At 41.3% G+C, this 24335-nt stretch overlaps 1 protein-coding gene across 1 annotated transcript in view; it reads right to left on the minus strand.

Annotated features, from left to right (window-relative positions):
* tpp1 (tripeptidyl peptidase I) overlaps positions 1-24335 on the minus strand; it is a 45439-nt gene that overhangs the window by 12245 nt on the left and 8859 nt on the right. The window contains exons 3-8 of the mRNA XM_063047101.1: positions 13088-13227; positions 11645-11795; positions 7708-7829; positions 4053-4231; positions 2707-2905; positions 453-641 (exon numbers count right to left, since the gene is read on the minus strand). Coding sequence (XP_062903171.1) covers positions 453-641; positions 2707-2905; positions 4053-4231; positions 7708-7829; positions 11645-11795; positions 13088-13227 — 980 coding nt within the window. The remainder of the gene's footprint in view (positions 1-452; positions 642-2706; positions 2906-4052; positions 4232-7707; positions 7830-11644; positions 11796-13087; positions 13228-24335) is intronic.

A 24335-nucleotide genomic window follows, 5' to 3' on the forward strand; every position in this document is an offset into this window, starting at 1 on the left:
TATTCTGAGCATTATCCCCATGTAAAATGCTCAGTAGTTTCATGAAAGTGCAGGCTGGATTTAAATCTGGGCATGCTTAATCCAACATTATCGTCAAGAAGCAAAGCTTTTATCAAAATGAAGAACCTTGCCCTCAAGGATAAAATAGGGGAACCAATGGCCTTTGTATGCAAAACAAAAACAGACCAGGTTGTAGAGCAATGAGAGATCACAAATCTATTATTTTTATTTATTCCCAAACAAGGTTTGAAATGTCCTCCTGTGCAGTTGTAATGATATGAAATCTAAGAACTGCACCACTTCCTTTAATTTTTAGCTCATGACAACTCATCAACGGCAACCATGGTTTATGGGTGGCCCGCAGATCCAATGCCCAGTACGTTGTAATAAAATAAAAACAAAAATCTTGCTTTAAGAGCTATTTGTCATCTGATGCTGGGAAAGATATTTACCAGAAGCAAAGAGTATTGTGAGACCACGGACACCAGCCTTCATAAACTCGACGTTGATTCTCTTTAAATACGCCACCGACAGACTGTCCTCATCATCTCCATAACTGATGGTGTGGACCCACGGAATGGATGACATATTACTCAGTAAAGTAATCCAGTTCAGAAAGGGTTCCTGCAATTCGTGCCTTCCTGTAAAGGTCAAATTGTAGATCGTCATAGATTCAACATTGATTCCAGACAGAAAACAGAGTACGTCCTTTTTGGCACGGAAGGCAGTGAATGTTGAGATACCACAGAGAGCAGTGCTCGAACCCCATCTCTTTCATTCACAACACCCAACTAACCATTCTCAATACAATTCAATGCTTTGGGTGAGTGAACCAAATGTAGTCTTTCTATGTCTGCAGATGTCACAAGTCTAGTAGGATTGTGAATTACAAGGAGGCTTCCGGGCAATTCAGAAAGTTCGAGTAAATGGGCAAATGCACTAAAGATTCAGTAGTAACAGAGATAGCATTAAGCATACCACTAAGGTAAGAAAAGGAAGAACGTTGGTTAAATGATGATAGTTTGTGAAATGTTGATATGCAAAAGGGATCTAAGAATCCAGTCACTGAAAGCAAATGCGCAAGCTAGCAGGCAATCCATCTTACTACAATTATATCATTGGGTGCAGTTTCAGCCTTGTTACACAGGGAGGAGTATATCTGCCACAGAGGGAATGTAAAGAAAAGTTCAGCTGACTAAGTTTTGGAGATAGCTGGAGTATTGTCTGAGGAGAAGTTGGGCTGACAAGACCTCTATTCACTGGAGTTCAGAAGCCTAGGAAGCATACCCATCCAACAAAATACTGATGTGCGGAGAATGAGGCAACTAGAATGGGGCATTACAGTCTCAAGGTTAAGATATTTTGGCCTGAGAAGGGGAGAAATATCCACACTCAGAAGGTAGCGAAGGCCAAGTTACTGAATATTTTTTGAGGAATATGAGACAGAGAATGTCATAATCATATTGAATGGCACAGAGTTATGAAGGACCAAATCATAAACACGAGGGATTCTACTGACGCTGGAAATCCAGAGTAACACATAATTCTGGATGAACTCAGCAGGTCAGGCAGCATCTACGGAGAGGAATAAATAATTGACCCTTTGGGCCAAGACCTGCTGAGTTCCTCCAGAATTTTGAGTGTTTTGCTGCGCGAACTGGCCCACTGCTTCTCCTATCTAAAAAAAAATCAAAATTTAAATCTTTCTTTGTAATAATTTTGATAATCTGCAAACTTCTTAAGCAAACTAAAAAATTATTGTTTAAATTAGAATGAATTAAATTAAAATAATGCACAGGCTCCTTATACAGATAGAATGAGCATAATTTCTTATTTCTGCACATTAAATCTTAAAACTGCAAAGGTAAGCAGAGGCCAAAAGCCAGAGTGACTTAGACCTTCTTGTATGCGACTCAGTCTGCTATCATGTGATTCCAGAGACTGTTAAATTGACTTGGGACTACCAATGGACTGAGTTGCTATTTTTAAATGCACATGCTGACTGGTGCTTCACATTAAAACTCAGCTGATGTGCAATTGCATAGACTTGCTCTCTGAAAAAGAGGAAGAAAAGCACAGGACTGACCATGTGAGAAGTTAAATAGTAAGAGTCAGTTGGTCAGCAATTATTTCTTCCTGAAGCTTATCTTTCAGAAATTTACTTTTAACTTAACCTATAATAAAGGGGAAAATGGTCAAAGACTCAAAAAAAATTGTTGTACTGAATTCTGACTGCTTTGTAAGGTCACTATTACATTCATAGTATCAAATCATAAATGTTTCAAAGAAATTATCTTGTACAACTACATTTAGATCTGCCCTTGGTAATTACTCAGCAAATATACACAAACTTTAGACCACTGAACCTGAATGAGTAACTGCATGCTGAATTATGTAATGGACAGGCATAAAAAGCATCTTTAAGTCTTCATTAGTTCCAAGCATTTTGCTTTGAATGAACTCACACAAGACACTGTTGAGGTTGGGATCTGGAACAAAGAACAAAATGCTGGGAGAACTCAGCAGGTCAGACAGCATCTGTGGAAGAAGAGCATCTGTAACCACAGATGCTGCCTACTCCACTGAATTCTACTACTGGTTTGTTTTGGTCCAGTTTGGAAATATTTGAATAAACAGTGGATTATAATATTTCAAGAAAAACACACTATAGTTTGACAAATAGTCTGAAATTCAATAAGAACTTACCTGCATTACTGAAGATCCAGGTAGATATGTTTGCACCAGAGCTCATAATATACTCCACATCTAGACTAGCTTCCAAGCCCGCCTTTATACCTCCTTGGTGTCCTATTATCTTATTTACTCTGGTGTGGTGGACAAAGTTTCCACCAAATAATCGCATGAACTCTACAAGGTCCAACTGGTGAAAATACTGCTCCAGAAACTGAAGGATAAATCAGTTAAAATCCAGTTAATTTTCAGAAATAGTCAATGATCAACTTAACTGAATTCTACAATTTCTATTACGGATCACCATCATTATTTCATAGTAAAATAAATGCATCATGACTGAAAAATATGAAATGTGAAAACAAAATTAAGTTCAGAGAAAATAAAATTAAGAAAACTAATTGCAAAATGATCCCTGCCATAACTTACTCAACAGTCACTGGGACACTGCACTGAGGTGGATGGAAATTGCAGCAAAACACCAATAATTCATCATCCAGCTATCCAGAAATGCCGATGGTTCAGCATGTGGGTCAACAGCTGATACCCTTTGTACTCCCTTTCCTGTTCTCCCTTTCAACTCGTTGAGCTCTCTCTTGCTGCACTCTTTCTAAACTGATAGACACATTTTAAAAAACATTTGGATTCACTGGAACATTTATTATAGTACTGCGTAACATCTTAGATGACTGGAGTTTTGCTGCATTTGGTTCCGGGTTCTTTTTTACCATTGACCCACTCCGCATGGAAAACATCTAGACCCACGGGTTCCCAACATCCACGGTTCCTCGGTTATTGGTAGGGGACAAAGGCAGGAAAACAGTTGGGAACTCCTGATCCAGCCCCATGTCCACCAACAGCCGCGCTCCGTAACTGAGGAAATCATACTGCCTCCACCGTCATCACGAATAGCTCCGCACAGTTCCAGCTCAGGCCATACAGTCGTAAGGCATGCTGACAAGTCCTACAGCCCCACAAGTTCATATGGATCCAATTACACGAATCCTACATTATTCTCCCCCAAATCACCATCAACTACCTTCAGATTCATCCCCTCACCTACATATCAGGGGCAATTGAGAATGGACAATTAACCTACTAACCCACTGGGATGTGGTAGAAAACCTGAGCAGATAGAGAACTCCCACTGGAGAAATGCATGTAGCAGGTATACCATAACATCGCCCCATCCACATCTTTGGTCTCCCTCCCCCAATACATTGTTTTGCTTTCTGTCAGTATCTTCTTCTTTTTGAATGCTGCAAGCTTTTGTACAGAACCTGATATTTGAGACTCAGCGGCAGCCAGTTTCCTTGCAAAGCATTTGGGTTACCTCTTTGAGTGATGATTTTACATCCTACCTGAGCCACTGCTTGGCTGTTATTCTCATGAGACCCAACATCACTTGCACTGAGGTTATAACGTTTTCTCACAACAGAAGGTGTCACGCCCAAGTGAAAGTTTGCTTCGCTGTGCTGGCCAACTTTCCTTGTCTTGCTTATCACAGATTTTTGAGGAGGGAATCGATGCACACCTCCAACTGCAATGAATAAATATTTTTCTTCAAAAAATTGTACAATATACACTCTGAAAAGCAAGTCTTGTTATCTCCCTTCTACACATTGCTGTGTTTTACTCTAAAGGGGAAATACAAATGAAATATATTGCTGTTGCGACAGATCTGTTGGAAAAGACAATAGTGAACACAATGCCAAGCAGGCAAGAGAGTACTCAGGAGAATGTGGCCAGGCTTGTGCAAGATGGTTTTTAGTAGAGGCCAAATGAAGTAAATTGTCTTGGCCTCTAGTTCACACCAGAGGCAGATTGCCCACTGGATGTTGATGAGCATGTTTGGACAATATATATTAAACTAAGATGCTGGATAAATAAATTAAGTTAGGTTGATGATGGAGAAATGAGACAAGGTTAAAAAAACAATGAGTAATATTCTCTTTTTGATTGGTAGACAAATGGGACGATGGAAAATGGAATTCTTTAAATGTGCACAAGCAGACTTTCAAAGAGTTAAGAAAGGCAGAGACACTACTCTTTTTGATTATAGTTGTGAGAAAAAGCAACAAAAAAAATTGAAGATTTGTTTAAATGGACAAGCAGTGCCAAGATAAAATGTAAGAATAAAGTAGAAAGGGGAGAAAGGTAGAAACCGGAATGCAAGATTGGACTAGGTTAGCTTGACGAGCTAAGAGTGCACCAAAGCAAGTTCGAAGAAGTTATCACTGCCCAAAAACACAACAAACGTTCTGAATAACTACATTCAATTGAAAAAAAATTCTGGAAGTTGACTGATGATTTGTAGAAAGTGATTTTAAAAATGGTTGAGGAACCAGTTTTCATTCAAAAATATTTGAATTCATCAACGCCATTGTGGGAGAACGCTGAGAGAGAATTACACTGTAAATGGGTAACTGGAAGAGTTTTAGAGTGGCTCTCCTATACAAAGCGGATGAGTATGCAATATAATGAAAAAAAAGCTGAGGTTTCTCAGTAGCTTAGTTTTAAAACTCCTAAATATCAATGAGCAGCACATTCACACACAAACACGATCAGTCAGTAGTCTGCATCTATATTTTGAAATCCAGTATGGCATTTACAGAGCAAAATGAATGAAAACATAAATTCTACACGATTGACATTTACTGCCAGCTAGGTTTAATTTATCTTTTGCCAATATTTTCAGTGAGCTTTTGTTTTGGTTTGAGTTTGAATGGAAAAATCTAAGCTCTATCTATATGTTAATTATCAAAAGAAATTATTGGATGCCCTTCTTCACAACCTCCCTTCACATTCATCAGCTACTGCAAGATTCAATCGATCTTTCCATCAAAGTAGCAGACAGCCAACTAACCAAAACAACCAGCTGTTCAACTAAAACAATTACTCAGAGAAAGAATGATAGACAGGAGTACAGGAAGGGGTAATACTTCACTTGCAGGAGGCAGGTGAGTGTGTGGAGAGGAAAAGGGAGTAGGCAGACGGACGGACAGTCCAAAGTACCTCAGTGGCCAGTCCCCTCAAGAACAATTATACTTGGGTACTGCTGGGGAGATCGTCCAGCAGGGAAAGCTGCAGCAACCAGGTCTCTGGCACTGAGTATGACTCAGTGGATCAGGAGCGAAGGGGGAAGAAGAGGGGAGTGGTAGTGATGGGTGATTCAGTGGGGGAGGCATACAGATCTCTTAGGAGAGCTAGAAAGGGGCATGAGAATGCCTCGTTGAGCAGGATTAAGGAAAACCTTAAAGCTTTCAAAACATACGTAAAGATCAGAAGGTTTACTGGAGTGAGGCTGGGCCCTGTCAGGAATAAAAGAGGAACGTGCCTGGAATCAGAGGAGGCAAGGGAGATCCTTAAGGAATTCTTTGCTTCAGTATTCACCAATGAGAGGGACTCGAATGAACATGAGGACAGTGTAGAACAGGCCAATATGCTGAAACGTGTTAACAAAGAGGATGTGTTGGAACACTTGGGAAACATTAGGATATACAAGTCTCCAGGGTCAGACAGGAAGTACCCCAGGTGACCACAGGAAGAGATTGCTGTGGCTTTGACAATGATCTCTGTGTTCTCATTGGCAACAGGAGTAGTGCTATTGGATTGGAAGGTGCCAGGAAAGGTTACAGGAACAATAGACCAGTGAGTCTTACATCAATGGTGGGCAAACTATTGGAGAGGATTCTTAAGAGACAGAATTTACCAGCATTTGGAGAAGCATAGCCTGATTAGGTATGGTTTTGGGAGGGACATGTTGTGTCCCATAAGTCAGATTGAATGCTTTGAGGAAGTGACGGAACAAATAGTTGAAGGTGGAGCAGTGGATCTGATGTATATGGATTTTATTAAAGCATTTGATAAGGTTCCCAAAGGTAGACTCATTCAGGAAGTCAGTATGTCTGGGATTCAGGGAAACCTGGCTGCCTGGATTCAGAATTGTCTTTCCCACAGATGGCAGAGGGTGGTAGCAGATGGAGCATATTTTTCCTGGAGATCGGTGACCAGTGGTGTTCCTCAGGGATCTGCTCTGGGCCCCCAGCTCTTTGTGATTTTTATAAATGACTTGATGAAGAAGTGGAAGAGTGGGTTACTAAGTTTGCATCCGACACGAAGGTTGATGGTGTTGTGGATGGTGCAGAAGGTTGTTGAAGGTTACAATGGGACACTGATAGGATGCAGAGCTGGTCTGTCAAGTGGTATTAGGAGTTTAATCTGGAAAAATATGGACTGATACACTTTGGAAGGTCGAACTTGAAGGCAGAGAACAGGGTTAATGGTAAGATTCTTAGCAGTGTGGAAGAACAGAAGGATCTTGTGGTCCACACCCACAGAAACCCCGAAGTTGCCACACATGTTGATAGGGTTGTTAAGAAGGCCTATGGTGAGTTGGCCTCGTTAGTTGACGGATTGAGTTCAAGAGCTGCAAGTTAACGTTGCAGCTTTATAAACCCTGGTTAGACCACACTTGGAGTATTGTGTTCAGTTTTGGTTGCTTCATCATAGGAAGGAGGTGGAAGCTTTACAGAGAGCGCAGAGGAGATTTACCAGGTGCTTCCTGGATTAGAAGCATATCTTATGAGGAAAGCTTTAGTGATCTAGGGCTTTTTTCTTTGGAATGAAAGAGATAAAAGTGACTTGAAAGCATTGTATAAGATGATAAGCATAAACAGAGTGGACAGCCAGTTCCTTTTCCCCAGGTCAGGAATAGCTCATATGAGATTACATAATGGAAGAAATTATAGGGGAAAATCTGAGCTAGGTGTTTCATTTTACAGAGAGTGGTGGGTACGTGGAATGTGCCGTCAGGGGTGGTGCTGCTCTAGAGCCGTTTAAGAGACTCTTGGATCGGCACATGGACGAAAGAAAAATGAAGGAAAGCTTTAGACTGATCTTGGAGTAAGTCAACAGTCTGGTGCAATATCGTGGGCACAAGGGACTTTACTGTGCAGTACTGTTCTGTGTTCTAACACTAACGGTGTCCATGAGGATATTGTTATAATTGCTCACCAAAATCAATATGTTTTGCCACTCCATCAGGGACTTCATATCTAGAATTAGATCGTATCAGGGTCTGATGGCCATTTGTGTAACGATTAAACTTTGATCCCGTCAACAGATTTTCAGCAGTGCTGAAATAGAGGATAAAAGACAATGCTGTCACAATTCATACAGTAACAATCCATGAATGTGAGACCAATGTTTCCTACCACCTACTGTTAAATAAAGGGAAAACCAACATCATATCTTTAGGTTGTTGGCAGCAACTAGGCTCATTAAACACCCTGATTGCCCCCTCAAAATGAACCAAATGAGAGTCAAGCACAGAAGCCTTTTTGGATGCAAACTGATCTTCTTGCCTGATATTCACAAAATGCTCAAAATGAACCAGACCATACCCAAGCAAAGCAGCCTGCTCGGATGCAAGCTGATCTTCCTGCCTCACATTCACAAAGTGAGCACAACTACATATACTCATTTTCCTGCTGTACCTGTGATTATTCTAATGCAAAACCCCTATTTTCCTGGGCAGGGTCTTCAATTTTTTAAATTTTTATTTTTATTTCAGCCGAGGGAATTTTTTCATCTCAAAGGCTCTCCACAGGGCTTTAGACCACCTGGACAACACAAACACCTATGTCAGGATGCTGTTCATCGACTATAGCTCAGCATTTAATACCATCATTCCCACAATCATTCCAACTAGTGGAATGGTGTCACAGTAACAACTTGACACTCAATGTCAGCAAGATGAAAGAGCTGATTGTGGACTTCAGGATGGGTAAGACGAAGGAACACATACCAATCCTCATAGAGGGATCAGAAGTGGAGAGAGTGAGCAGTTTCAAGTTCCTAGGTGTCAAGATCTCTGAGGATCTAACCTGGTCCTAACATATCGATGTAGTTATAAAGAAGGCAAGGCAGCGGCTATACTTTATTAGGAGTTTGAAGCGATTTGGCATGTCAACAAATACACTCAAAAACTTCTGTAGTTGTACCATGGAGAGCATTCTGACAGGCTGCATCACTGTCTGGTATGGAGGGGCTACTGCACAGGACTGAAAGAAGCTGCAGAGGGTTGTAAATCTAGTCAGTTCCATCTTGGGTACTAGCCTACAAAGTACCCAGGACATCTTCAGGGAGCGGTGTCTCAGAAAGGCAACGTCCATTATTAAGGACCTCCAGCACCCAGGGCATGCCCTTTTCTCACTGTTACCATCAGGTAGGAGATACAGAAGCCTGAAGGCACACACTCAGCGATTCAGGAACAGCTTCTTTCTCTCTGCCATCTGATTCCTAAATGGACAATGAATCCTTGGATACTACCTCACTTTTTTTAATATACAGTATTTCTGTTTTTTGCATGATTTTTTAAAAACTCTATTCAATAGATGTATACTGTAATTGATTTACTTGTTTATTATTATTATTATTTCTCTGCTAGATTATGATGTGCATTGAACTGCTGCTGCTAAGTTAACGAACTTCATATCACGTGCCGGTGCTAATAAACCTGATTCTGATTCTAAAGTATTTTTATGATGTTCAAAATAATTGAGTAGTTGTGATTATTTTAAAAAGTCTTTGGACAAGTATCAATTTTGTCTTTTCGAAACACCAAATTGAAATTAAATAATAAAATATGTACTTTCAAAATCATATTAACTTATTAAAGCTACCACTGTCTACCAGGTTACCACTATTATATTATTGACCAGCACATCCCACAAACAAACTGGACTGGTCGCCAGTCTGCATCCTTATTTTGAGAGCCAGCTGTGGCATTTTCAAAGCAAAGTATGTATCACACGGTTGACTTTTCCTGTCAGGTAGGAACTAAGAAAAATCTTTTTCAGGTGATCTGCCAAAGTAATGTGTATTTTTTTGTTCAAACCAAAAATACTTAGCTCCATCTTTACTTTAGTTGCCAATACAGTTACTCCAATGCCAATCTTGACAGCCACGCTTCACAAATAAAAGCTAATCCATGGTCTAGTTTCTCTATTCATCATTGCCATGCTTTGTTGGCCAACTGAACAAATTTAAGATCCTGACCTTGCATTATCTTGAAGGATCACCCATACAGTGGCCTGCAGCCTCTATTCCTCTCATTCCGGATCAGAGTTTATGCTTCACTTTCTCTTCATGTTCATCGTTTCAATACTTGATTTTACTTTTCATATGTTCAGTCAGAACATTATAAAAACTTAGCACAGTCACTTTACAGCGCAACTGTAAGATCCAAGGTCAAGTCCCACTGCTGTCTGTAAGGGGTTTGTATGGTCTCCCCTGTGGGTTTCCTCCGGGTGCTCCTGTTTTCTTCCACATTCCAAGGACATACACTTAGGGTTACTGAGTTGTGGGCCTGCTTTGATAGTGCCAGAAGCGTGATGACACTTGCTTGTAAAATCAAATCCTTTAACAGTACCTTTCGATGCTTGTGTGACAAATTAATCTTTAATCACAAACGCTTGGTCCTGTTGTGTGCAATCCTTTCAACTCTAATAAAATCCTAAAATCCGTAAACTACCCTTTATAATTTTTCTTATGACCATGATCAGCATTGCCATGTAAAAATCAGAGAACTGATGGAATACGGGAGGCAGTTCATAGTCCAGTAAAAACGTCCACGTATTTTGCAAGGGTATTTCTATTTCTCTCTTCCTCTAGCATTCTAAAACTGATCTTCTAAATCCTTTCTGCAAACGAAATTACTTGCTCCACTCTTCAAGAGTGCAAGTTCAAGTTGACAATGATTTGTCACCTGAGGGTGTGACCAAAGTCACAGAGCCATACAGGATGGAAACCGGCCATTCAGACCACCATGCCCATGCTGATTCATAAGTAATCCCATCTTCCAGCACTTGGCCCAAACGCAAGTCTGGACACTCCTTAAATGCTGCCACCACTCTCCCCAGCAACACATTCCAGGTACTTATCACTCCCTGGGAGTTAAAGGACCCCTCAGATCCCCTCTGACCTCCCCTTACCCTAAACCTATATCCTCTAATGAGATGACCCGCTGATATGGCTCATAGTTTCTTGCAAACTACCCATTTATATTCTGTAATTTTCCACATCTCAATTGTGACCAGTGTTAACCTTCCAGTGAAAACAAATCCTCATTAATAAAATGCACCATCCTGGGCAACATCCTGGTAAATCTCCTCTGCAGCCTTTCCAACACTATCACCTCTTTCCTCTGGTGCTGTGTCCAGAATGCTCGTGGACTCCAGCTGCGGTCAGACCAGAGGTTTATAAAGTTGGGACATGCTTTTGCATTCAATGCCCCAACTAATGAAGGAGAGCAATCCTTTAAGCTCCTTAACCATGTTACCTACCCGCGCCGTCACCTTCAAGGTCCCTCCCTCAACCTAATAATTGTGCCTCCTGCATCCTTCAGATCAATCATATACTGTACATTACAAACCGCAAAGGTCCCTGTACCAGTCCTTGTGGAACCCTCCCAGCCACAGACACCCAATCACAAAAACAACCCTCCACCATTTCCTTCTGTTTCCTATAGCCATTAACTCTGGATCTAATTTACGAACTCCTGAATCCCATGGGCCCTAACCTTACAATTCCAGTCTCCCACATGGGACCCTGTGAAAGGTCCCACTGAAGAACGTTAAATCTTTGCGATTAGATGCAGTACTGCAAAACTCAATGAAGGAAAGCCCAGTGTTAATCTCTAAAGAGATGCACGGGACTTGATCAGGTGGAACAAACTTAAATGTTGTAACAAAAGGGAATGGAATTCACTAAAATGTAAAAAGATCTCACCATGTTGCATTCGATATTCTTGGATGTATTACAAAATTCTACATCCTAAAATACATTTGCCCTAACTCTCAATTAGTTGCAGAACCCTTAACATCATTTACAACTTACAACTTAACACTCAGAAGACAATGAACATTCCACGGTGCAGTTTTGTTGTTACCTGGAAGACATGAAACAATTCAAGAAATCTAAGGTCTGGACAATGGAGCAGTTTCGCACGCCAAAGCTTCCCAGCCACGTCCAAACAGTTTGCAGAGTCTCTTCCGAAGGTTGAACCATTCTGGATAACTGGTCCAGGGAGAGATATTTGCCTGAAAACAAGGCAGTGAATTCGTCTAAAGAATTATTTTACAAAAAAAAACACCGAAAGGCATAGTAATTGTCACTAAATATTTTAAAAATCTACTCTGAGGAAATATAACCAGATGAGTTACATTTTTCTAAACAGGTTTGTTGGATTTGGCACAACTAAAGCCATAGAGCAAATGTTGGAAATCTGAAATATAAAAAGAATCCTAGAAACAACATTGAAGAGAAGTTTGATAAGTAGGTGAACAGGAGTCGTATGGGGCTGTAGCCCAGGTGTGGGACAATGGAACTAGGCAGAACTAGAACTTTGCCATGGACTAGATGGGCTAAAGACCCTGTTTCTGAGCTGTAGTGCTCTATGACTATAAATATACACAAATTATAAATTATACGCTGCTGTCAATTCCTAATTCACCCATTCAAAATGGGTTCATCTCCTCTGTCTAGAACGTCCCCGGCAGGCATCCTATTGTTTCTGAAATTATTCTATAAGTTTTGCCTCTGCTCCCTAGAGTGAAACTTATTCCACATGATGAATACAGAGTGATGAACTGTTTCCAAATAATTTGGTCCTGTACTCACTAGCCCTTCATTACAAGACAAATCTCTAACCCCGAGGATTGAATGGCAGTTTTTCTCCACTGCTATGAACACCGAATCCTTGGTGATCAGAGCCAGATACTGTACCACATTACATAATATGTCTCACTAAAGCACGATGCCTAGAATTTATTGCACCATTTTGGTTATGTAATTCACTATCCCTCATTTCTGTTGATTGTTGTATTTGTTCTACATAGAAAGCACAATCTCTACCAGGACTCCCAAGTCTTTGTTAACCATCTCAGCTGCATTCCTGAAGCATTTACATCAACTATTTCTTTTCTTTGTGAAGCCACTGAGTGGATTAATCTCCACCTTTTATTTTAATGCATATTGATAAGTTTTATCCAACCTAGGCAGCAATTTCTTAATTATTTTAGAATCAGTTATTACAGCAGAGGTTCAGAGTTTGTGCTAACTTTTTTATTAGGGCAATAGTCAGTCCTTTAACCTACTTTTTCCCATGTCTCTGTAAATATTATCTTCAAAAAATTATTCAATGTCCTGTTGAAAACCATAAATGAATCTCCATCTGCCATACTTTCAGACAGATCTCTGCCTGAAAAGTTTTACCTCATGTAACCACTGGATTTTATGCCAAGCACTTAAATTGATTAAATACCTGCTGAATAAAATCACCAAACCATTCAGCAATGCTAATGCAAAAATCAAGAAATGAACAACAAATTACCATACTGGGAAGAATCTGGGTTGGATAATTGCTCCAGCTTTTCCTCCAGCTTATTGACATTCTGCTGTTTCAATGCAAATGTGAGGAGGATTTGGTCCGTGGCTGAAACCCGCTCCACGTATTTCCACCCAGCAGGAAGACTGCACAAAATCAGCAAGTATATTAGAAAAGGCCTCCGCAACACTTTAAACTCAGGAATTTCCTAAGTTTACTATTTACACCCCCAAAATACTGATCTATTAATAGAAAGCACATTGTCAAATAAAATAATTAAGTAATCCAAAATTAGTTGTAAATTGGCTCAAGTGAAGTGGGAAAGTGACACTTGAATTTAATTCCTCACAATACCTACACTGCGATCCATTTGTGCAATTACCCGTTCAGCTTTGATGGTTTGCTACCCGGTAACACCCTTGGTACATACCATTATGGTAATTCGTCTGTTATGTTTTCTATTGCTGTCTTTTGTAACGTTACCTGATGCATGCTCGGTTCACAACAAATTTACCATCCATTACATTGACTGCTGTTAGGTCTCACGATTGATGCTACCCACTATCCCTGGAACGTTCTGTAAGGTCACAACTTTTTTTTGCTGATGTTGATTGTTATTTGTTCTCTCTAACCTTCCCTCTTGAAGCATTCCCCTTACTAAGTTGCTGCTATCATAAACGGGTCCTCTTCCTCAGGTACACCTCCTTCCCGCCTCTACGAGCCCCACCTCTTTAATTGCTGGCATCAATATTCCCCACTTGATTCTCTGTCACTGCAAACTCCCTCTATCGATTGCTCCCAATCCCATTGAATGAGCTTGTACCTCCCAAATATTTATCTTTCTTATGCTCCTTACCTCAGTCTCTCCAATAAGTTTCCTGTAACTGCACCAAAACAGTAATATTCTCTATGGGCATAATGCATTTCCACCTCCCCTACCCTTCTCCGGCCTCTAAGTACGATGAGTCACACACTCTTCTCTTGTCTGCAGTGCAGCTCAGTGTGAAATCGTCTAACTATCCAAATGTAGCCCACTATCCAGCTTACTCCTCATCTCCACTCCTCCTTTGGTTATATAACACGCTAGCTCTGCGGAGCCAGTTCCAAGCTTCCAGCTTGTCATACAATCTGCTTGATAAAGCCATGATTTCATCCAATTGATTAGTTACAATACTAAAAAAAAAGTTGGTCTCTATTACATACATTTGCCACCAATTCTACCTTCCTTAGTCTGAATCAATGAGTTTTGCAATCAAGTGTCCTTTGTGACTCATTGCAAGCACAAACATTCTGGCATCATGACATTAACTTCCTTTGTCCATACCTCAGCTCATCCATGACTAAAACCCTCATCTATGCCATTACCATTTCTTAATTTGACTACTCCAAAATTGGCAGAGTCAGTTTCCAATTCTCTATACTCAGTAAACTTCAGCTTGAATAAAACACTGCTCCTATCTTCTCACCACTGGATCCTGTGCTGACTTGTATTGACACCTGGTCACCTATACTAAGTTGGCAGGGGGATGGGGACCAGAGCAATGGGCCAGTTGGTATACAAGTAGATACAGTGTGTCGTGAGACTGAGGAAGGATAGAGCAAAATTGCAGTCAGTGGGATGAGTTGAAGTATAACTTGGGGGCAAAATCAAAAATGGTGATGAATACAGGGTGGAAGGTGTTATATTTGAATGCATGCAGTATATGGAATAAGGTAGATGATCTTGTAGCGCAGTTAAAGATTGGCAGGTATGATGTTGTGGGCATACTGCTGAGTTGTGGCTGAAAGAAGATTATAGTTAGGAGCTTCACATCCAAGCATACACATTGTACCAAAAGGACAAGTAGGTAGGCAGAGGGCTGGGGTAGCTCTGTTGGTAAAAAATGGAATCAAATCCTTGAAAAGAGGTGACATAGGATTGGAAGATGTCGAATCCTTAAGAAACTGCAAGGGTAAAAAGACCCTAATGGGAGTTACAGACTGACCTTCAAACAGTAGCTAGTGTGACAAAAAACCAAGTTATCAGAAGATTGATGCTAATGAGAGAGAGATAAGTGAGACAATAGAGAAACATTCAAAATGCTAACAAGAGAGAAGAGAGAGATTAACGAGAAAGAAACACATTTCAGAATATTGACAGACCGGTTGCTTTGAACCTGAACTGTTTGAAGTTTGATGGACAGGCGATAGCCCAGCAGGGGGATAAAAAGAACAGGTTCGCTAAGGCACGACACACCACGAGATCACGAGATAACGAGACCCTGGAAGAGCGGTGTGCCCCCACAAGTTGGTGAGAGTTGGAGGTCTGGTTCGAGGGAACCGACCATAGACTGACAGGGTGAAAAGGGACGATCGGCGGGAACCTGGTGTGTGTGTGTCCGCCCTTGCCTGGGTGCCGGGTTCACCGTGGAAGAACGGTCGTATCCGGAACAGAGGGGTCACAGTCGGTGACCACAGAAGACATAAAAGGGTTTGCCCGAAAGCTAACTGTGAAGAACATCAAAGGTCTGTTTGAATCAAAATTTGCATTCTCTCTCTCTCTCCAATGGCACAACAGTGATTACTGCGAACTGTACTAAGCTGAACTGAACTCTGCGTCACGTGAGACTGATCATTTTACCCCTAGACTGCGATAGAGATTGGTTGATTCCTATTACCCTAGTTCTGTGTACATGTGTCTTTTATCATTGCTAACCTGTTGCGTTTATACCCTTACGATTAGAGTACTTATTTACTTATTTCTTTAATAAAACTTTATTAGTTTCCAGTATCCAGACTCCAACTAAGTGGTCCATTTCTGCTGGTTTGGCAACCCAGTTACAGGGTACGTAACACTAGGGTGTGGGATATAAATTACAATGGGAAATACAAAAGGCATGTGAAAAGGGTAATGTTACAATAGTCATGGGAGATTTCAAAATGCAGACGGATTGGGAAAATCAGTTTGGTGCTGGGTCACAAGAGACTGAATTTGTGGAGAAGGCGTTTTAGAGCAGTTTGAGGTTGAGCCTACTGGGGGAAAGATAATTCTGCATTGAATGATGTTGAATGAACCAGATTTCATAAGGCAGATTAAGTTAAAGAAACCTTAGAAGGCAGTGTTCATAATATGACAGAATTCACTCTGCAACTTGAAAGGGAAAAGCTAAAGTTAGATGTATAAGTATATGGTTTCATTGCACATCTGTATTTTGTGCTATTTTTAATGCATATTTGTATTTTAAAGTATGTATTTCTGACTGAGCAACCTTGCACAATAACGTCCTTTGGAATAAATAAAGTTGTATCTTATCGTATCAGTATTATAGTGGAGCAAATGGAATTACAGAGGCACGAGAGAGGAGTTAGCTAAAGCTGGTTGGAAGGGGCACTAGCAGAGATGACAGCAGAAAAACAATGGCTGGAGTTTCTGGGGGTAGTTCAGAAGGCACAGAATAGATGCATCTCAAAGATGAAGAAATATTATAAAGGGAGATTGAGAAAACCGTTGCTGACGAGGGAAGTCAAGTAGAGCATAAAAGCCTTAGAGAAGGCATATAATATAGTAAAAATCAGTGGGAAGTTAGAAGATCGGGAAGCTTTAAAAAACCAACAAAAGGCCACTAAAAAGTTATCAGGAGAGACAAGGTTAAATATAAAGGTAAGCTAGCCAATAATATAAAAGAGGATACCAAAAGTTTTTTTCAGATATACAGTATAAAGAGTAAAAGAGAGGTGAGAGTGGATATTAGAACCCTGGAAAATTACGCTGGAGAGGTGGATAATGGGGGACAAAGAAATGGCAGGAACTTTGATAAATATTTTGCGTCAGTCTTCACTGTGGAGGACACTAGCGATATGCCAGAAGTTCAAGAGTGCTGGGGCAGAAGTGAGCAGTTGCTATTACTAAGAAGAATGTGCTTGGGAAGCTGAAAGTGCTGAAGGTAGATAAGTCACCTGGATAAGGTGGCCTATACCCCAGGGTCCTGAAAAAGTTAGCTGAAGAGATTGCAAAGGCATTAGTAATGATCTTCCAAGAATCATGAGATTCCAGAATGGTTCCAGAGGACTGGAAAATTGCAACTGTCACTGAACTATTTAAGCAGGAAGGGAGGCAGAAGAAAGGAAATTATAGACCAGTTACCCTGACCTCAGTGGTTGGGAAGATATTGGAGTCCATTATTAAGGATGAGGTTACAGGGTACTTGGAGGCTCATGATAAAATAGGCCGTAGTCAGTGTGGTTTCCTTAAGGGGAAATCTGTTGGAATTCTTTCAGGCAAGACAGACAAAGGGAGTCAGTGGATTCTGTTTACTTCAATTTTCAGAAGGCCTTTGACATAAGACCACTTAACAAGATAAGAGGCCACGCTATTACAGGAAAGATACTAGCATGGATAGAAAATTGGCCGACGGGTAGGAGGCAAAGAGTGGGAATAAAGGGAGCCTTTTCTGGTTGGGCTGTGCTGACTAGTGGTGTTCCACAGGGGCTGGTGTTGGGGCTGCTTCCTTTCACACTGTACGCCATTGACTTGGATGATGGAACTGATGGCTTTGTGGCAAAGTTTGCAGATGATACAAAAGAGCAGCTAGTGTTGAGGTAGTGTCTAAGTCTGCAGAAAGACCTAGACAAATTGTGAGAATGGGCAAAGAAGAAGCAGATAGAATGGAAGAAGTAAAGGCCTAGACTATTTTCTAAACAGGGAGAAAATTCAAAAATCGGAGGTGCAAAAGGAGTCCTTGTGCAGGATTTCCTGCAGGTTAATGTGGAGGTTGAGTTGGTGGTAAGGAAGGCAAATGCAATGTTAGCATTCATTTCAAGAGGACTAGAACACAAGAACAAGGATGTAATGCTAAGGCTTTATAAGGCAATAGCCAGACTGCATTTGGAGTATTATGAGCCCTATATCTAAGAACAGATGTGCTTTCATTGGAGAGGGTGCAAGAGATTCATGAGAATGATTCCGGTAACAAAGGGTTAATGTATGGCTCTGGGCCTGTCCTCACTGGAGTTTAGAAGAATGGGCGGGGATCTCACTGAAACCTATCAAACATTGAAAGGCTGAGATAGAGTGCATTTGGAGAAAATTTTATCTTCATGTGGGTGAGTCTAGGACCAGAGGGCACAGCCTCAGAATAGAAGAGCATCCATTTAGAACGGAGACGAGGAGGAATTTCTTCAGCCAGCCAGTACTGAACCTGTGGAATTCATTGCCACAGACAGCTGTGGAGGCCAAGTCAATGAGTATATTTTGTGAGGGGGGGGTCCTGAAGTACTCCTATTAACTGTGCTGTTGAAAAAAGAGAGAGAGTTATTTACCACCGATAGCTTGTTTGTAAAAGAGAGAGAGAGAGAGAGAGAGAGAGAGAGACGAAGACTAACGGTTGGACTGTCACTTTAAGGCACTGGAAGTAACTTTGGATTTCTACTGAGCTGGAGTTGGAGACAGCACCGAGCAGCTCAAAAGTTGCTATGGTGACTGAAAGCAGGTTGTTGATACTTTTTCAAGGACTTTTGCCTGCTTGCATTTTTTCACAGACAAAGGAAGGAGGGATTATTTGAATGACAATTGATGGTCAGTACGGGAAGATAAAATAGGAGGTCAGATGATACAGACCTCAGACACATGATTTGGACACTGAATGAGCATTGTTGTGCCCGCAGATAAAGTGGGCTTTGGAGGATCGATCAGGTGGATCGATCCATCGCTCTTGCAGTGGAAAGAAGGAAAAGGGGTTGACTGGTGGGGAGTTGTCCATGTGTCCACCCTCGCCTGGGGGATAGCTCCACCACAGAAAACCGGTCCCCTTTGTTAAAGTCACAGTCAGTGACTTTTAAAGGATTTCGAAGGACAACAAGAAGATCGACGGCGTCAGCTCACCTGAAGACTCAAATCTCTCCCTCTCTCTCTCCATCACTACTCAACTCAATACCACGAACTGAACTGAACTTTACTCATCATCGTAAGACTGTACCTTTTTACCCCTAGACTGAAAGAAGCTTGGTTTTCCATACATATATTTCCACACTTACTGATATACTTACATATATAATCATTGCTAACCTGTTTGATTTATCTACATTTATATTACTGTATTGCATAGTTACTAATAAATATTATTAGTTTATAGCAATACTGGACTCCAAAGTGTTTTCCATCTCTGCTGGTTCTTTATTCCTGTCACGGGGTACGTGACAATTTAAAGCAGAGATTGACAAGTTCTTGATTGGTCAAGGCATTAGTCATAGTCATACTTTATTGATCCCGGGGGAAATTGGTTTTCGTTACAGTTGCACCATAAATAGTAATAACACCATAAATAGTTAAATAGTAATATGTAAATTATGCCAGGAAATAAGTCCAGGACCAGCCTATTAGCTCAGGGTGTCTGACCCTCCAGGGGAGGAGATGTAAAGTTTGATGGCCACAGGCAGGAATGACTTCCTATGATGCTCAGTGTTGCATCTTGGTGGAATGAGTCTCTGGCTGAATGTACTCCTGTGCCCACCCAGTACATTATGTAGTGGATGGGAGACATTGTCCAAGATGGCATGCAACTTGGAAAGCATCCTCTTTTCAGACACCACCGTCAGAGAGTCAAGAGGATGGGATTGAGAGGGAGAATAAATCAGCCATGATGGAATTGTGGAACAGACTCTTCTGTCTTATAGTCTAAAACTTGCACACTATAGCGATTCACACAAAGTGCTCAGCACCCATGGGGAGGAATGAACAGTTGATATTTTGGGCCAAGACCCTTCATCAGAACTGGAAAGAAAAACTGCAGCAGCCAGATTAACACGGTAGGGGGAAGGGAAGGTGTACAAGCTGGCTGGTGAAAGGTGAGACCAGGTGTCGAGGAATTAAGTAAACTGGGAGGTGGAAGAGGTAATGGGATGAAGAAATAATCCAATAGGAGACAGTGAACCATAGAAGAAAGGGAAGGAGAAGGGGCACCAGAGGGAGCTGATGGACATGGGAGGAGAAGGGGTGAGAGTGGAACTAGAATGGGGAATGGAAAGGAGAGAAGGGAAGTGAGAACAACTGATGTTCTTGCCACACACATCAAAGTTGCTGGTGAACGCAGCAGGCCAGGCAGCATCTGTAGGAAGAGGTGCAGTCGACGTTTCAGGCCGAAACCCTTCGTCAGGACTGCAGTCGACGTTTCAGGGTCTCGGCCTGAAAAGTCGACTGCACCTCTTCCTACAGATGCTGCCTGGCCTGCTGCGTTCACCAGCAACTTTGATGTGTGTTGCTTGAATTTCCAGCATCTGCAGAATTCCTGTTGTTTGATGTTCATGCCATCAGGTTGGAAGCTATGAGCTACTACTTCTCCAACCTTAACGTGGCCTCATCGTGGCAGAGGCAGTGGCTTTTCTTTGCTGGAATAGCTTCCACACATCTTGAAAACCTGTCCACTATTAACAGTACTCCTGAGTATCCTTGACACTTTGGTAAAGAGTTCACTTGTAAGAGTAAAAATGGGCCAGGCAGTGCAGGAGCATTTCATTGTGGTAGCTCTTATACTGCTCCAGCGTTCATTTTCTGGCATGTCATGCACCTTTCAAACGTTTATCCAGCTTGTGTGCTAGACTTTGGATTCCACACCATTGGGAGAATCTGTCAATCATCTTTTCCACTCCATTGTGTCCCAGAGTGTGTATTTGTCGTGCCAGATGAGGAAGCAACATAGTTGGGACTGCCAGTCTGTGACTATTGCCATATCTCCATACTCACTGAATCTCCCACCTCTCTCCATTCAGAACCTCTTTTTCTGTGGACAACATTGAGCACGCATCTCTTGGATATCTAGTATGTTTGTTTGTGATACAGAGTTCAAATTCATTTCCGTAATTCCAGTTGTCCGATTCACTGCATATGCCTTCGGTATTTCTTTGACTTGTTCCTATGCTACCTTTCCATTGTAGTCAGGTTGGAGTGGCTTTTACACCAACTTCTGACCGCAGCTGTATGACATCCGTAAGTTCTTGTACTAGTTGGTCAATCTTGATTGGGGTTCCTAAGGTTATAAGAAATCATCTCTGTCTCCATAAGTTTCCAAAGTCATGAATAACTCCAAAAGCGTATTGAGAATCAGTGTAGATATTAGCCCATCTTCCTTCTGCCAACTCACAGCCTTCACTAAATCTTTCAGTTTTTAGATTATGAAGACACGTAGTCCTCTTTTATTGTCATTTAGTAATGCATGCATTAAGAAATGATACATTATTTCCTCCAGTGTGATATCACAAAACACAGGACAGACCAAGACTGAAAAAACTGACAGAACCACATAATTATAACATATAGTTACAAACAGTGCAACAATACCATAACTTGAAGAAGTCCATGAGCACAGTAAAGTTCCAAGTTTCTGAAGTGTCCCACATCTCACGCAGGCGGGAGAAGGAAGAAAAACTCTCCCTGCCATGCCGACCACAATCCGACTTTGAGTCATCCGAAAACTTCGAGCTCTGATCAGCTCCGCGACACCGAGTACTGAGCGCCATCTCTGCCCGAACGATTTGACCTCCTTCTCGGTCGCCAAAAGCAGGCAAAGTTGGGGATTTTGAGGCCTACCATCCGAAAGATTCCCGACCACACAGTAACGACAGCAGTGAACGGGCATTTCAGAAATTTCTCCAGATGTTCCTCTGTGCTTTAACGTCCATTCTCCATCAAATCAGAATTGTCCACGGCCCCTATTTAACAGATACAATATCATTTTTCACCGGAGGGCTGCGCACATGCAGGCGCGTCGCCATCTTCTCCTCCCACCTATCGCACAGAGGCACCAGGAGCTCAGCTTCCTGATGCCAGCATTTCAGTTTGAGAAACAACTGCCCATCCAGCCATTCGAATTCCTCTCTCAATCACAGTATAGATCCAGGTTCAATAAAGGCATTTCTTTGTAATAATTTGTCTTTTCACAGTCACGGTCATCATAGTCGTTCCTGTCCGATGATGACAGTGTAGCCGGACTTGCCCGTTGAGTGATGATATTAGGTGCCCCGAAGAACGGTAGACCACTTGGATCACAGAGCAGCTGTTACCTGAGAGGTCCTGTTCATTGTGAGTAAAGTGTGTGCTGAGGGTGGACATCGAACGGTTAAAATTTGATGCAGCACAATGCTAGAAACAGCCATGACTGCCAGATGGGTTGCCTGCACTGCTTGCAAACATGGACCCCAGTTTAATGCTACATTATCTAACTTAGCAGACTGATAATCAGCAGGACGTTGTTGGTCTCTATGTTCCTGAGTTAAGACTGTCACCCATGTTAGCCATGTTTACTGTTGACAATTCAGGATAAATAGGCTATCTGTATCAATGATTCCTAATGCAGATGCAGTACACAATGTTGTACTTAAAGTCTGAAATGTTTTCAGTTGTTCTTCATTGAGTCACAGGGTTGTCTGAACATTTACAGCCCATCAGCAGGTTGTTGAGTGGTTGAGCAATTTCAGCATATAAATCGACCCATGCTCTGTTATAATTGCACAAACCCAGAAACGACCAAAGTTGCTGATACGTTGTAAGAGGCTTTGCTGATTCAATGGTTTTTGCGCCATCCTCATTGATTTCCTCTTTATCTTGGGAAATATTTTGTCCCAAGTACATTACTTCCTCTTGTTGCAATTGGATCTTGCCCATATTTACTTTGTGGAGGATGGATAACCGAACAAATAAAGCAGATCGTGTTCACGCTGGCCAGCAGCTTCAGATATAATCAGGACAGCATCCACATATTGTATGACAGATTAGAAAGGAGGTGCATAGAAGGAAAGACTGTATAGGTTAGGACCGTATTCCTTGGAACGTAGACAACTGAGAGGAGATTTAATAAAAGGGTTTAGGTAGGGTAAATGCAAGCAGTCTTTCTCCACTGCAACCAGAGGTCATGGATTAACAGTGAAAGGTGAAAAGTTTAAGGGGAACACGAGGGAAAACTTCTTCACTCAGATGATCGTGAGAGTGTGGAATGAGCTGCCAGTGCAAGTGCTACATGCAAGCTTGATTTCAACGCTGAAGATTGGATAGGTACATGGATGGTTGTGGTAAGGAGTGCAATGGTCTTGGTGCAGGTTGATAGGAGTAGGCAGTTTGGTTTCAGCATGGACTAGATGGGCTGAAGGGCCTGTTTCTGTGATGTACTTCTCTATGACTCTATTAACTCTTTCAATTGCTCATACATTCAATCAAACCAACCATGCTGTCTTTATTTCTAAATCAGTAGTAGGCATTTTCTGGATCTTAACATAGGCCTTCTTATTCTTAATAAATTTAACTTTGTTGGTATTTTTAGTCTGGACTTTTTCACTAATTTTATCAGACTTCTGCAGGTAAGAGCTCTTAGTAAGTTTCACAACTTTGGCCATTGTTTGATTCGCTCTTAATTTATATGTACTTTGGATATGATCCTGAAATATTAATAGATTGTAACTAAATAGATGGTTCCAGCAACCAAATAGGTTGATTCAACAACCAAATAGATCGCAGCCAAGTAGATACATACCCAATATTTTTACTAGGTACCAAAATAGATCGACTGGCAACCAAAATAAAGTGTGACCGAATAGATTGCAACCAGTATTTTCCCAACTGTTTTGCTTTTTAAGTAGGAACCCAGCAGGCCTCAGTCCTAATTTCCACCTGATATTCAAAACAAAAACCCTTTCTCTCTCAGACAACAGGGGAAGTTCTTACCCTTTTTGTTGTGCGCTAAAAATTCCTCCTTTGTCTTCAGTTGTTCCAAGTCCTAAACTCCATAATATTCTGCTGACTATGCCAATTGTTGGATTCTGATGGTTTTGATCCAAGATTCTTTAAGGACTCATGAAAGAGCTACAACGTTTGTTGCTTCATGATTGTTTTATTAAGAGTTGATAAAAGAGAGTACAGATCAACAGACAGAGATAGGGGTCTACTAGTGAAGAGAAAGCTAAGATTAAAGATACTAGGAAGACTAAGATGTGCTGCTCTGTGTTTAGCAATTTGATACTCAAAGAGATAAAGAAACATTTCATTCCAATTTACAGATAAGAATTAACCAATCAGAAAGCTATTATTTGAATATTGCAATACCAAGTTAACCATAAGACGGTAAAACCTAGGAGCTGAATTAGGTCATTTGGCCCATCAAGCCTGCTCCATCATTTCATCATGGCTGATCCAATTTTCCTCTCAGACCCAGTCTCCTGCCTTCACCCTGTATCCCTTTGTGCCCTAATCAATCAAGAATCTTTTAATGTCTGCCTTAAATATACATAAAGA

This window comes from Mobula hypostoma, chromosome 1 (assembly GCF_963921235.1).
Source record: "Mobula hypostoma chromosome 1, sMobHyp1.1, whole genome shotgun sequence".
NCBI classification, from domain to species: domain Eukaryota; kingdom Metazoa; phylum Chordata; class Chondrichthyes; order Myliobatiformes; family Myliobatidae; genus Mobula; species Mobula hypostoma.